This window comes from Cinclus cinclus, chromosome 2, assembly GCF_963662255.1.
Source record: "Cinclus cinclus chromosome 2, bCinCin1.1, whole genome shotgun sequence".
Lineage (NCBI taxonomy): Eukaryota > Metazoa > Chordata > Aves > Passeriformes > Cinclidae > Cinclus > Cinclus cinclus.
Window position 1 is genome coordinate 55085230 of NC_085047.1, and position 15247 is coordinate 55100476.

Here is a 15247-nt window from a genome sequence, read left to right on the forward strand (position 1 = left end):
ACCCAACCTACTGTGTGTATTACCAACGTGATGCTCTGTGTGAGGCATCAGGACTACTTACAAACACAAAAGGTTCGATATTGAAATCAGAAGGAAAAAACTCCACTAGACACTTTCTCAAAGCTTCTATTTAAATGCTTTCTACCAAACCTCCAGGAAGAGTTAGCTTTGTTTGTTCTAAAAATTCAGACTCACCAGAGGTGTATAAAGACCTCTGCCCTTCTCTGCAGATAATGAGATAATTTGTTTTAACTGCAAACACACAGATTTTTCTGTGTTGTTCTTCTCCTGACTGTTTCGAAGATACAGCAGCCCTAACATTCAGGAACAATTCTTCCACTGTATTTTTCGAAGAAAACTGATGGCATGATTTCTTAAGGCAACTGTTTCCCAAGAGCCAAAATAAAGGTTAGAAAGGGAGACAATACAACATGGACATAATTGGGAGCAGGGAGCAGACCCAGTCTGTTGGCTCACCCCCAAGACAGAGCAAGGAAAAACTCAGAGACATACTGCTTGCATTGCTTTATGTGCCTGGAGAGGATGTTTAAAAGTTAGCACACATTTTGGGATATTACCATTAAAGAAGGCCTATGTCTGGAAGGGTTGCTTTTATTTATCACTATATATGGACTTTTCTCTAATGAAAAGGAATAAAATAAATATACCTTAATCTCCTGAATTAATAGTTATAGACATGCTGGTCTGTGGACATGCTGGCAGAGAAACACTGCTACAATAACATCCTTACCGAAAAGGGATTGTGAAAACTGCCACAAGCGAGTTACACAAGTTTCCTGCTCCTTTTCAGAAAGGTGAGCAGGATCAGAGAATGTCCAGGCTAGTACAGACCAGCTCCCTTCAGAGAGAACACTGAAATGGGGACTTCAGACAGCAGACCTCTCCTGAGAACCCAGCACTTAGGCTGGGGACTACAGAGGCAATTTAAAGAACACAAGACAATACATTCCAGTGCTTGGAGCTCTAACATACCACTTTGCTCAGCTAGCTAAGGCCTTCCAGCCCTCTCCTTTCCTTCCCATAGGATAATACATACTAACTTACACAGAGGACTTGCTGGTGTGATTGACAAGGAAAGCTAACTATTTTATGGCACTTCAGTTTAAACACAATTGAATTACTTACCCCTCCTTCCTCCTTCAAAAAATGACAAATGAACATCTGTCTAATTGAGGCTGCCAAAGGCAACCTTTCAAAGACAAATTACAAAGCCCCCAGCCCTGGTTAAATCCACATGGCAAATGAGTCTATCAGAAGGTGGGGATATGATGCAGCATGTCTCAAACAACTAGGAAAAACACCTGTAAATTTACTAGAAGAGAGAGGGAAGATCTGTATACAAACATCAGTTGAAGATGGGGAAAAGACACATTATCTAACTCACCCTGTTGAACAGTCTGACCTATAAACCAGGAGCGACGTTCCTCGTGAAAAGCTTTTACTTCAAACAGCTGCTGTGCACCGCTATTGAATAAGTAAAGGGCTGCTTCCCCTGTTGAAAAGAAATCTGGTTTGTGTTTGTAAGCTTTCAGAAAAATCAAAAGAATACCCAATATGTTTGAAGAATGTGCCTTATATACATATAGACACACAAACATACACACAGTCTACATAAACTCACTACAAAGAGAGCTCAGACAAAAAACACTATTATATACAGATGTTCATTTACCAGCTCTATAAATGAAACCGAATTTGAATCAATAAATAAGATGTGTGAATAGTTCATCTTACAACACAAAGCCTTTGATCCAAACCCAAATCAAAATCACTCAAGAAATCAGCTTTTTTCTGCAGTGAAGGGGGAAGGTGGAAAACAAGAGAATTCCCTTTCCTTCCATCATGCTTGTCACGAGGGTATCAGACTTGGGTTAGGGGAACAAAAGTCTCAAACCTTTCATGGACAATTTGAAATACTCTTTTTTTTGTGCACCAAAATGGATTGTGATGACTATGTATGGGTAGACATATAAAGTAAAGAAGGAAGCTGTAAGAAATTGGTTTGAAATGCCCATCGGAACCTTAACAGTTGGGAAAGGAAAAGGAAAGCATTATTTTAGGTCATCCCGTAACACAGCTCTACCATTTCACATTAGTTTTGGGTTACAATGAAAGGGTGACAAACACAAACAGGACTGGCATTTTCCGTATCTGAAATGGGAACTTGCCACAGCTACAGAAGGGGCCACTGAAATGTGTTCAGCTCAGTCTGGTGGCTGCTTCTATCTTGGTTATCCATCCATCTTCAAGAAACAAGAGCAACTGCAGCAGGGCTGTCCTGCTCAGAGCACATAGATTGCAAAGTGCAGTGACTTGCACATCGTGGGCTGGCTCAGAGAAGCCTCAGTGTAAGCCCTGAAAGCTGACATCAGCACTGCTCTTCTCAGTGTGCAAACACCCCCAGGTGCGAAGGGAGGTCAGCAAAAATGGGCAGACACATGAAATCCCAAAAATTACTGATAATGCATTTTTTCCCCTTTATCCAAAAGGCTGACCAGATGTTCAACCTCACTTAAAGATATAATTTCAGTACTCTGACAAGTTTTCTTTTGGGTAGGGGAGGAGAGGAGCAACGAGTAGTCATAAGGGGGAGCAGAGGTTTCAATCATTACCATGTGTACTCTCAACAAGAGTCTACACCACAGTTTGATCAGCACCATATCAAACTACTCAGAGAAGTGCTGACTGAACAACTTAAGACCCTTACCAGTGAGTGTGCTAGCCAAATCCAGTGGTGAGCTATGAAATCTTGAGTAAAGAACCCTTCTTATTACCTAAGTACAGCTCCCTATTTTATGTATTTATGCTAAAAGGAGAGTTGCCACAGGTTCCTTACAGTACTGTTAGACAGGAACTCCAGGGGATGGAGAGAGAACCCAGGCAGCTTTGCTCACAACTTCACCAATGTTTCTTGTGGTACTCCCAAGTTGCAGTCTTATCCTACTTTATAGTCCTTGTAAGGGATAGAAATTTTGTCCTTTCTACCTGCCTATATAAAGAATGAAGCATGCTTTTATTTAATAAAGGGGTTAGCATGAATTCTATAGTGTGTTGAGTCCTTTGGTGCCTACTTATACAGTATCTGGCATCAACAATTCAACTGTTAGACTTGAAGCTAAGGAAAATAGATTAATAGTGTGTTCTCAGTTATTCCATTTACAGACTTTGTATTTGTAACAGGCTACATAACTGGAAGTCTATGCAGGCCTATAAATAAGGTCCTGTAAATTCTAAAGGAACACACCCAGGCAATCATTGCAGTTTAGATTCTCCCCAGAAAACCTTCCCAAGATTTCTGATTCCACAAGGTAAACAGATCTCTCTTTAAAAAGAGAAAAACAAATTAACTTCTATGCATTTAAAAACATAATAAACTACAAAGCCAATATGCTATAGCAGAAAATAATAACACAGGTGGAAAATAGATGTGGCTTTATATTCCCACTTTAAACCTGAGCAATCAAGAAACCGGTACCATGATGAGTAAGTGATTTTACACTGTGTGATTATTTTTAACAATTTTCCTCTTTCAAGAACAAATATAGTTCCTATATTGTGGCACTAAAATGCATCTGAAGACTCAGTTATACACATATTTATATGTAAATACATATAAATTCAAGCAGTCAATTTCAAACCAAAACAATAAAACTTTAATCTATGGAAAAGAAATTAGCTTAGGCAAAAGAAAAAAAACCCAGCATGAAAAACATTTTTCAAACAGAACATTAACCTTAAACATTAACAATAAAGGCTTACTGCAAGTTTCTTTTGCAGTATCACACACTCCAATTATTAATTAATCATAGAATAATTACAAATCCCTGACAAAAAGAACAATCTGACTAGAGAAAAATAACTGTGCGATGGTGGTGTCATTGTATTGCCTGCATTTGCTGGTTTTCCCAATGCATTTTGAATTCAAAGTGCCTCATCCTCTGTTAAGGAGAAAACAGACACCATGACCTGTGCCAGGAAAAGAAAATTAGATTTAAAAATGAAAAGACCAAAAACGCTTGGTAAGTACAACTGAATCACTTCTTCTAACTCTACTTACTTTACAGCATAAGATGAATGCTAAGAAGACTAAATTTGGATTGTAAAAAAAAGCTTGGACTCAACACCCAACACTGTAAGCTCCCCCAAAACTAATGCATTTAAAAACAGAACTTAAATTACACCCCTTTTTTGTGCTGCCAATATTCCTGATGAATAAACAGTTCAACCAATTAAAATTATAAAAGAAATCCTAAATGTTTGCACAGCATTAACCATCTGGCATAGCCAGCAGTATCTTTGGCACTTAAGACTTGTACCTATCACCATTATTTCAGCTTTGTGAAATACGAATCTTCTGGTGGTGGAGAAAATCAACCAGAATTTTAACAGGCTCATGTCACAGTTCCAGAACTTGCCTGTGCTTGGGTTGCGCAGTTTTGTAAACAAGGGCTCGCTCTCAGGTGTCTTCGGGAGGTCAATAGCAGCCTCTGTAGGGGGAGACGAAGAAGTTATGAACTTGTAAATTGTGAAGTATTTCACATCTGCTTCTCCAAGACATTCAGAATTAATTGGATTGACACTTTTTGAAAACATGCACACACATCTGCCTAAAAATTACATGCCTCAGCCCAAATTCATCCTACCTGATCAAGGCACTTAAATTATAATTCCAGACTTCCTGGCACTCTCTGTCACAGGAAAGATATGCACCTGGGGATGATTTAGATTTTGAAAACCACTTCTCTCTAGAGAGCCTTCAGACAAGTGAGCTCCAAAATCTGACATCCCAGTTAAGCAAGATGAACTGATATGTTGCCCTGATTAGTAACAAAGACAATGAAAATGCTTTGGTTAGTTAGCCCAAGCACAACGTGGACATTAAAAACGTGCAAAAGGTAAAATACACATGGGAAGAAAATCTGTCCTCTAAAGCTCTCACGAAGTCAGATTACACAGGAATTAGCCTATTCTAGTTGTTATTTCTGTGAAAAACATAGACACTTATTTATCTGTTATGTGTAAACTTGAAAAATAAAGACTGTATTTCATCCCCCCCATAAGAAAAAGAAGCTGAGAGAATGCAGCACCTTTGGCTGAAGCCCCTCACAGTTATTCTCTTTTCTGTATCTTTGAACAAACAGAAGACAAAAAGCAGAGCCACGAAGTATAATTTTTTCTGTGAAACTGAAAAAAAGAAGGAAACAGCTACCACAAGGACACTGACTCAAGTACAAGAAACCACGTCTATAAGTATCCCCAGTTAATTATATTCTAGCCAAATTCTCTTTGTGGGGAAAGTCTAACTTATATTTATGAAAACAACTTCCTAGTCTCAGTAAAGAGCACCATGACAGCATCATCTTTCTTAGCCTGCACACTGCCAGTTCTGCCCCAATTCCTTTCATACAGGCATTCATCAGAGCAAGGAAAATTACTAAAACATTTCACATATATAATGAGTATCCAGACCCCAGAGAATGGACTGACAGCGATCAGGCTAATGTTTGTGTTATGGTGCTGCTGAGGAAAGCACAGAGGAGCAGTAGAGGCAGACTGAATGATTATTCAAAGGAACAGAAGTGCCACATTGTCCTTCCTCTTTCAGTAATATCCAGCAGGTTTGGGAAGAGGGAGCTGGCACAATTCTTTGGCAAACAGAGAAGTAGGAATAGCTGAAAGTAGCTGTCCTCCACCCTGGCTGAAAGCCCCAACATATCTCTAAAGAACAAGTGGATTTCCCACACTTGGCTGTTCACCAACACCTCATGGGCAAAAAGAGAAAAAAAAGGCCCAAATAACTCTCAACCTTCATATCCACTCCTTGTTATTCAGCTGTGTCACCAACAAAAGTTGCCCAGATGAAGATATGCAGGACACAAAAAACAACTGTGTTTAGTGATAAAAGTGTTAGAGGATAATAATTCTCAGAGTCATTTGGAGAATTTAAAGTAATTTTCTTCCCTTCAATACTTAACCGAGTCTTCAGGTGGCTTGGAAAAGTGCTTCAAAAAGTTTCAATATAAGTTGAGAGTTTTTAATGGAAAAAGTCCGTATTTGCTAACCAGACTTGCTTCATATGCTGATACATAAACACATGGTTGTCAAGCTACATTTGCCCTGGCAAAGGCATCCTTCCAATTTCTAGAGCTGTGTATATTTCAATTCTTGACCACAGTTTAACATTAGTGTATTTTTTGTTACTTTTTAAAACACTGAAGTGATTAATGATAGTGAAAGAAACACACTGCATATGTTTACTTTGATGTGTTTCACATGAACATATTAAAATATACACAGTAAATGTGAGTTTCAAAATTTAAAAGAAAAAGCAAAAAAAAAAAAAAAAAATCCAAAGGAACTTTCAATGCTCACTTGCTCTGCCTTCTCCACGCATAGATTGATGAACACTGGGAATGAGTCCAGCTGAGCCTGAAGTTGCATCTTGTCAGCAATTAAGTCAACAATCCTTCCTAATTTTTTGCTGGTTTTAATGACATTTGCATCTTTACTGGGTTGAGATGTTCTCTTCCTAACCTGCTAGTAACACACTAAATTTATCTACTTCTGCTAAGCCTGGTAGGGAGCACTAAGCCGAACAAACCCAAGGGATATACAGTGTCCCTTCTTTTCCTCATCAACCCTCTACTTTCCCAGCCCAGATAACCACCCTCCTTCATCCAGGCCTGCCCCATGTTATCCCAGGCTCAGCACCCTCTACTGTGTCCCTCTGGCCCCGCCAGGAGCTCTTCCCCATATGAGAGCAGCACAACTCTGCTCACAGAGCTCTTTGGTGCTCCCCAGGCTCCAAGGGGTTCCCCACTGCACACAGGGCAGCAGGGATCAAACCCCAACAAACAGTCCGAGCTGCAGGCTTCTGTCCCAGTATGCCATGGCAGTGGGATCAGAATGTGTATCAACTCTCCACACAGTTGCCACGGAAAATAGTTTGCCTGAAGGGACATGCAGACACACACAGGGAGAAGGGAAGGACAGGGCAAAGGCAAAAGTCGTTTCTTTAACGTTCCATTTCCTTAAAATGTAGGCAATATTCCACTCCATTTCCAGGGGCATCTGAAGTATATTTTTGTTATAGATTGGCTTTACTACATGTCAAGTTGGCAGACAAAAAAAGAGGCAATTGGGAGAATGCCTGCTTGGAAAACTGGATGCAGTATTAATATGGCCTTAAGGGCAAAGAAGGCCCTATTTATCTGAATTTAAATACTTCATGACTAGGAAAATGCTGAGCAAGGGATTTTTGATGTTAGGTGTCCAAAGCTAACTTATTTGTGTTCTGGATTTTAGCCAGTAAAGGTAACTGGATTTCTTTAATGCCATTGCATTTATCAGTCCTTGTATTTCAGCAAGGATCTCTTATAGCTAAATAAACACAGGCTTCTTTAAAAGCAGTACTGTAGCCATTTTCTAGCAAAAGTGAGAGTTAAACTAGGTTGGGGATTTTTTTTTTCAATTTTAAGGTTTGCCTCCAGGTAAGAAATCACTTTACAGAAAATAAACAGAAAAAAAAGTAATATTACAGGAGAAGCTGTTTTTTTAAATTTTAAAGGAAAACATCAGATGATTGCCACTATGCTTAATGTAGCAGTTCACATAGCTCAGCCCTGAGAAGCTTGCTCATCTACAAGAATACTTGGGGGGAGAGAGATAAGACCTTTCTGAACAGTACACTCTCTACCAACAGTGACCCACAGTCAGGTCAGCTTACTAATGTGTCATTACAGCATGATTTTCTCCTAGGGCAACATACACTACAATGATATAAAAACCTGATGGAAGGGTACAGTGAGGGTCAATTAATTCTGTCTCAAGGAGGCATCTCAGCCAGCAAGTCACTCTTTAAACTGCCTGGGAAGACAGAAGGCAGACACTTCCAGCAGGGAGCTGAAGAAAAGGAGAAAAGATTACTGTGTATTTCACGGAGGTCAGACATACAACCAGGCAAACTCTACAAAATATATAAGCACAATGAAGTGAAAATGAACCAGCTTTCAAAGGATTTCTGGCAATTATTTCTTCCACAATGGTTAGATGTGAGGCACTAATGAATCTGGTCATTAAAACAAAACAGTGTTACTTGGTATAGCAACACAAATAAATTGAAAAACAACATAGAAATCCCACTAAGAGCTATGAAACTGTTATGGATGATGCAAAGTCCATTCACCTTCTTTTTTTAAAAAAATGCTTATAGAATACTATATATAACAGACATCAAGTTATAACATCAAGTTATATGGAATTCCTATGCAAAAAGCTGCCAGCCAAGCAAGCAAAAAGGCTGTAAATATCTGTCAAATGTGTAAGAGGAAAAAACCCTCTGAGAGTACAAATTTCCCAACCACTACCAGCCTGCAAAGAAAAAGGACTATTTAAGTCTGAATATACAGTTAAGATTTCATTGAAAAACAGATATTAAACCATATGTCACCTATGCAACCCTTTTCCATTCCCTTCTTAACTTCTGTGCATGAAAGGTGTGTCAGAAGGAGATATTATGATGGAGCCCACTAAAAAGACATTTTATGGAAGACTTTATGTTGCCTAAGGGTACAGAGAGGTTAGACCTAATAAACATTTTATTTGTGTTCTTTTTAGAATCTCGACCCTCAAGAAAATGGCTTTAACTCATTGTCCGTGTCCTTTGTTGTGCAGCATGCCCTGAAAAAATCCCAGTGGAAAATAACTAATAAATTCAGTATTTTGCATCATCCAGATTCTTGATAATTTTTCTAAATTACGAGATAATTAACTGCAAGCATAATAAATTAATTCAGGTATGTACAGACTGAGGATACAGTTTCATAAATTCCTTCAAATGACCAGAGATCATAGGCCATAGAAAAGTGCAGTCATGGGGTCCCCAACTCTGCTCCCTCCTTGTTGTACATATCTGCTGTTTTTTTCTTCTTCAAAACTAGCAATCTCATGGCCCCACAGCAAATCAGCTCAGTTCACTCATTGAGCTGAGAAGTCACCAGCCACAACGAAGAAGGAAATAACTTTCAATCCTACCAATAAACTCATTGGAATAAGAGACAGAACCCATTGCTGGAGCAGATGGTTTAGAATACACCCTATTCCACATGTGACATAGGTGTCATTGACCAGTGCACAGGAAATAGAAAACCAGATCATACATGAATTTACAGAGCTGAGAAAGCAGGAGATGAGCCACAGGTCTACATTGCTGCTTCCTTGGCTCACAATACTCAGGGGAGCATTGAACAGAACCCCTCTGCAAAGAGCCAATATTTTGCAGGTGCTTACAATAGAGGGTATGGGTTTGTACTTGCCTGCACTTGAGTTTTGGAAATAATCTTCACTGTTATTCAGTTATGTAAACTTGATATTACCTCACCACCTTACTCCTTCTTTTACTATTCGTAGTACTCACTTCAGTGAGGGGACTTTTGCCATGTCTATTGTAAAAGACAGAATATCAGATTATCAGTTTGGTAATCATGGCATTTATTATTTGGGGCCCTAAGGAAACACAGTTCAGTGTGACATAATTTAGAACAATCTACAATAAAACACAGCATCTAAAAATGGCACTGTTTTCTATCTTCACCACAACTTCAAAAAGAAACGCTACTTGACACTTTGAATGGTCTTTTGCTCCAGGACACAGCTAGGCAATACAGCTAAATTTTAAGACTTAAGCCTGAGAGCATCTTTTGGCTTCTCCTTATGCTGGCACAATTCACTTCTTAGCCAAAACAAACCCATGTTCATGGACTCACTAGCAGCAATGGACAGCATTGATTCATCCATTACTGAAGTCTAGATGCTTGGCAGAACGTGCAGAGTTTCAGCTGAATAACAGGGAGGTCAGTCTTGAGAAGTTCAAGAACTGGTTATCACTTGAAAGGATAAAAACTACAGACTTTCCTTCTCAATATTTATAGGGTCAGCACTGGTGCAGCTGTATTACTGGCTGAATCAGCCCTATTCCCATATGCAGAGAGGCCTAAGTTGGCATAAGTTGGTCTCTTCCAAGCCAGATGGCAGAAAGCAGAAGTGGGAGATGGTGTTACACATTAAAACATCTCTTTTCAGTTATTTTATTTGCTATGCTTCCTCCTGGCTCCTTAGCTTGCCAATTATATCTGCTTTATTCACAGCAGAGCTCAGTATACCTTTTAGGAGATGACATGTAAGAAATAGTGCAAATTACCTGCAGGCAAAAGGCTTTGTTCAGGAGATGCAAATGTCAGTTTAGGGGGAGGTTTAGTAAAATATGCCCAAAGAGTGTGAACTTCTAAAATAAGCATATTCACATTCACCTTATTAAAAGGGTATATAAACATGTGCACGTATTTTATATAGACTTTCTGATGTTTTGACTCAGCTGTTAAAAAAAAATACACATTTGTTTATTGCAAACATTATTTCCAAGTTCTTTACCTAGAATATTCTGGAAAGTATTAATGTTCAATTATTCTGCTCAATTTTGACACTCATCACAATTTTTGATTTAAGCACCCTAGCAGCCCAGCAGCGTGATCTGTTTCGTAGCAGATAAATTGAATTTTTTTTTAAACACTAAATGAAAGCATGTATCAAAGTGCAAGGATGGAAAAAAAAATATGCAAAACCTGTCTACTTCTGTTTTAAAAGCAAACTACTTTCACGAATTAAGTATTCCACCGCTTCTTTCGCTATGACTCCTTCTCTCATTATGACCCAAAATTTTTGAGTCGGTTACTGCATGGAGACAAAAAGTTCCTTAGTCTCAATTGAAAGGATGGAGGATTAATTTAATGTGCACCGATGCCCCATGGTTTGGCATCACAGTTCATTTACTTCTGCCTCCATTTAACTTTTGGCATTTATGAGATTTGTTCAAACAATTTGCCAAGTCTAATGTGAAACTGCTCTTTTTATTTTTTAATAAGTAATTCCTAAAAATAATAGGATTGTTAAATTTCCCTCCCCCATTGAAAACCTTCCAGTTCTATTCATATGGCAGTTCTCATAAAACAATAAAAGAGCTAATCAATTTACTGTTTAAGAAAAGAGCACTGAAAACTTGTCTAGCTCAGAAAAAAAAAGGTAGAGAATAATTTTCAGCATGCAGCTAATCCCTACTTACTTTCCTAATACAAAGACAGAACATATTAAATACATCAGTCTTAACTTTAGGCATAGAGTGGAACATCACACTCAGAAAACTGCCTTCAATTCCTGACCTCTTTGCTAAAACCAGTGAAGGATATAAATAGTTCCAGCTCTGACATAACACCTACCCCTGAGGAATACTGAAAAATAGACTGTCCTTCACACCAACCCTGTTAAGCAGCTAGTGTGACTTTGTTAAGACCGGTTTGAAGCCATTACGGAAGAATGTTTATTTGTTATACAGAGCCCAGATCACATTTATGTCAGACACAGTGACTTTACCACAGTATTTGAGAGTTTTCCAAAGCCCTGCCTTTAGATTTAGACAGCTCTAAAATTAAAAATCTCTAGATTTCGATAGTCCTAAAATACTGCTGGGTCTCAACAGTATTTCTCAGTCTAGAAAATAACTTATAGCTCTTATAATTTTCAGAGAGCACATAAAAAATGGTAGTTCCACGGGCCCAGCTCAAAAGGCAAGTAGAAATTTCCCACAGTCACATTAAAAAGTAGCAGGTTTTATTTTTTTTTTTTTTAAGTACATGGATACTCAGTAAGTACAGACAGAATCTGCTCAATTAAGGCACATCATTAGTAACTTTGTAGCTGTGAAAGAACCAAGGATTAATCCCCAGGAGCTACTACTTTTCTCTTGTATCAGTTCAGTAGCTAGACCAACACCAGAAAGGCAGTACAGGAATTTCTGCATTCCCATGCGTAAAGAGTTTGGATACACGGGCAACCTAACAGCCTTGATTGCCCAACTACCACTAGAAATGCAGGAAAGCACTATCTGGAAACTGAGCCATCCACCAACAAAGCCGGTGTGGTCCTTTAGGACTCGTTAGCACTTCGGTGTCTCTGCACCATGATTCCTCCAGAACTCCAGATTCGGGAGGTCTTCTTAACCATCGATGTCAACTACTTTGCACAAAGCAAGCTCAGGTCCGGATTTCCAGCCAAGCTAATAAAATCCCCTGGAACACAGCACAGAAACACCCAAGTGGGTCTACACAGAGCCAGCTTGGTCCATCAGGACTTATTAGCTCAGACACTGTCTGAAAAGCAGCTGCACTGCAAAGCTGGTTCTGGAAACAGCAGAGATGTGTTAACATGGCACACCACTTGAACTAATAAACTGCTAGTTCTGAGCCCAGCCTGCCCCAGGCTAAATCTGATGCCTGTACATCCACTGCACAGTTAAAATGCAACTGCAGGAACAGCACAAAGTGTTGACTTTATTTCAAGCCCAGCTTGCACAGCTCTATCACTTCCAACATGACCAAGATTTCTGTCCTTTCACCTCTGTCCTTACGCCTTCCTCCACAACAACCAATCCCTCCATCTACCCTCTTCCTGTTTGTTCATTGTTTTCTCTCCTGGCCACTCACATCCATTTCTCAGCCTTTCACTACGCATCCCCAGTAAGGCTGCACAACATACGTACATCAGCAGCTTCCAGCCTTTCTGGAGTGATTAACATGGTTACTACTCTCTTCTCACCCTGAGCAGCACTTCCTAAACCCTCTCCCACACTTCTGGCTTCCCTCTTTGTCCTGCCCTTTGTGGTTCAATCCCTAAACAAGGAAAAATTACACTTACAACAAGAAAACAAAAACACAATTCTATTTGCATGTCAAATTGTCCTGTCTTCATGGAAAAAAAGCAAGCATCAGCAGAAACACAAGACCTCTCACCACGCCAAGGGCAGGTTACCATCTCTAAAGGTAAAATTTCCTATCTCACCCAGAAGTTGCTTTGCACTCAGCTCAGATGACTGCTTTGAGGCTCTCCTTTTCCTTCCTATGTGGACTTCCCTTTCTGCAGCTCTCCCATGCCAACCAGCCTGAATGTCTTGGTGTGGCAGAAGGGATGGTGAGGGCAAAGACTGCCCCAGTCAACCCTGCTTCCCCTCCCCACCTTCAACCACCTCCACAAACCATGCAAAATAACTGCTGAGCATATGGCTTGTAGCTCTGTCCTGTGATATGCAGGCATGAGAGGACCACTAATTACCAAACTTTTACAGTACTGGAAATACGATGCAATTAATCACTTGCTACAGAAAGTGACAGTCTGTCCCTCTAACAACAGTTCACACCATTGGTAAAAAACACACTCCAACTGCATTCTTCTAGCCAGAATCATGACTTCAACAAAGAGCATGCACAGTTCTACCTGACAGAAGAGATTACTTGTTTCTGAGCTGTTTCCAGAACACTGAAACCAATATAAAAACTATGAAATTAAAAATAAAACTGAATTTTTTCTTCTCAGTCATAACACCTGCTCTGAATGGCAGAGTGGCAATTTATTGTCCATGCAATACAACAGCATATAAATATGTACTTAAACAAGGAAATTAGTAGTACTTTCATAACCTTCAATACTAAAGCAGACAAGCTTTGTTAGTAGTCATAGGAACAAATGGCATTGAACTCACATCCAGAAACAGATGCTGTACTTATTTGCACCAGTTAGTTTTATGTATGCATGTACCATAATGCCATAAAAGTATTATAAAGACAGAGACTATCATATGAATATAATTTTACTGTCAAAGGACATCTTTATTCTAAATCAAACTGCGACCATCTTCAGTAATCAGGTCTTCCTACCACACATTCTGAACAGCCAATGAAAAATTTCTGAGATTCATTCAACAGAGCAGTTATAAAATGCAAAATTCTGAAAAGTGGTAACACGTTAACTTTTAAAAGCTTTTCTGAAAATAATGCTAAAACAAAACTAAAATCATGAAATGTTTTGTTTGGCTGGCAAGTCTCATCAGCTGTGGAGTTTTGAATTTATAACCCACAGACTTTTTTAAAAAATCACTATGTTCTTTGAAGTTCAACTAAGGCTTAATAAACTTTCTTACAGGTCTGGAGTACTACATAAATTTTGTCAGAGCTGCGCTGGCATAATTGGTAATACAAACTGTCTGGCTTCACGAAAGTTACAAGCTCTGGCTCCAATCCTGCAAACACTTACTGGAGAATTTAACTTACTGCACAGAACTGACTACTCATGCATAAGCTAAGCATATTTGTAAATATTTGCACAGTATGGACATCTGTTGGCATAGCCAGTCATCTGATACAAAATTCAGCTTTAAATCCTAGTCTGAGTAGAGTCAATATTAAAAAAAGGAATTCCTCACTTTATAAATTCCTTTCTTAGTCATCAAGCGTGTCAGATAGCAAAGGGTGGAACCGAAAAGTTAAAACTAGAGGAAGAAAGGAATCAGTGAAATCATAAGAATTGGTTCTGTTTCTCATGTAACTAGAGAAGCCTGGTTTCTTAAGGGTGCATGTCTCAAGACTGAGTTCCTGCCTTATTTTCAATCTCTTCCGAACAAAGCTCTTGCTATACCTTTCCTTCAGTGGTGCCATTTACAGCATTTCTCACATCATCACAAGCTAAGCTCAGAAAATTACTCCAAAGAGCTCCTCCTTTTTATCAGGTTTGGTTATTAACACTTTTTAGTTATGGGCCAGCTAAGAAATAGCCACAGTACAAAGCTGGCACACAGATAATCATGGAAGTCACACTTTCTCAAAAACCAAACTAGAAAAAGACACGTCTCTCTCCCCTTAATGTCTTGGCATTTGAACACATTCTGCTTCGCTCATCCTCTTTGAGAGCAAAACATTTTGTGATCTTTTTGTTTAAGCCTAATGCTAGGCAGAAATACACATAAAGGAGCAAAGGCATCAATCCTCCCACTGATTCAGCGCTGAGTGGGAGGGAGTAAGCCTCCACTACACAGCGGATGTTCCACCTGCAGAGCTGCCATGTGGAGCTCTGCTGCTCCAGAATAAAGAGCTGAGGAGATCTCACTCTGGCTTAGGACTGAAGTCTGTTTGACAGCTGTGGCTTAGGGCGCTAAACCGTTTCCTTCAAAAAATACAGGAAGGGACTGAGGGGATGGAGGCAAGGCGGGCCGCCAGCTCTGGGGAGGGGACAGCGAGAGCCCACCAGGGACATCGGGGTAAGAGCCCTCGGCAAAACCCTAATGACACACAGAAATTAAACGCGCTGATGCAGCGCGGGAAACCGGGTCCCCGGAGAGAGGGCGGGT

At 39.5% G+C, this 15247-nt stretch overlaps 1 protein-coding gene across 2 annotated transcripts in view; it reads right to left on the minus strand.

Annotated features, from left to right (window-relative positions):
- The window catches only part of RNASEH2B (ribonuclease H2 subunit B), a 37524-nt gene that overhangs the window by 21936 nt on the left and 341 nt on the right, over positions 1 to 15247 (minus strand). For both annotated transcript variants that reach the window (XM_062487671.1, XM_062487670.1), the window contains exons 2-3: positions 4437 to 4508; positions 1406 to 1513 (exon numbers count right to left, since the gene is read on the minus strand). In XM_062487671.1, coding sequence (XP_062343655.1) covers positions 1406 to 1513; positions 4437 to 4508 — 180 coding nt within the window. The remainder of the gene's footprint in view (positions 1 to 1405; positions 1514 to 4436; positions 4509 to 15247) is intronic.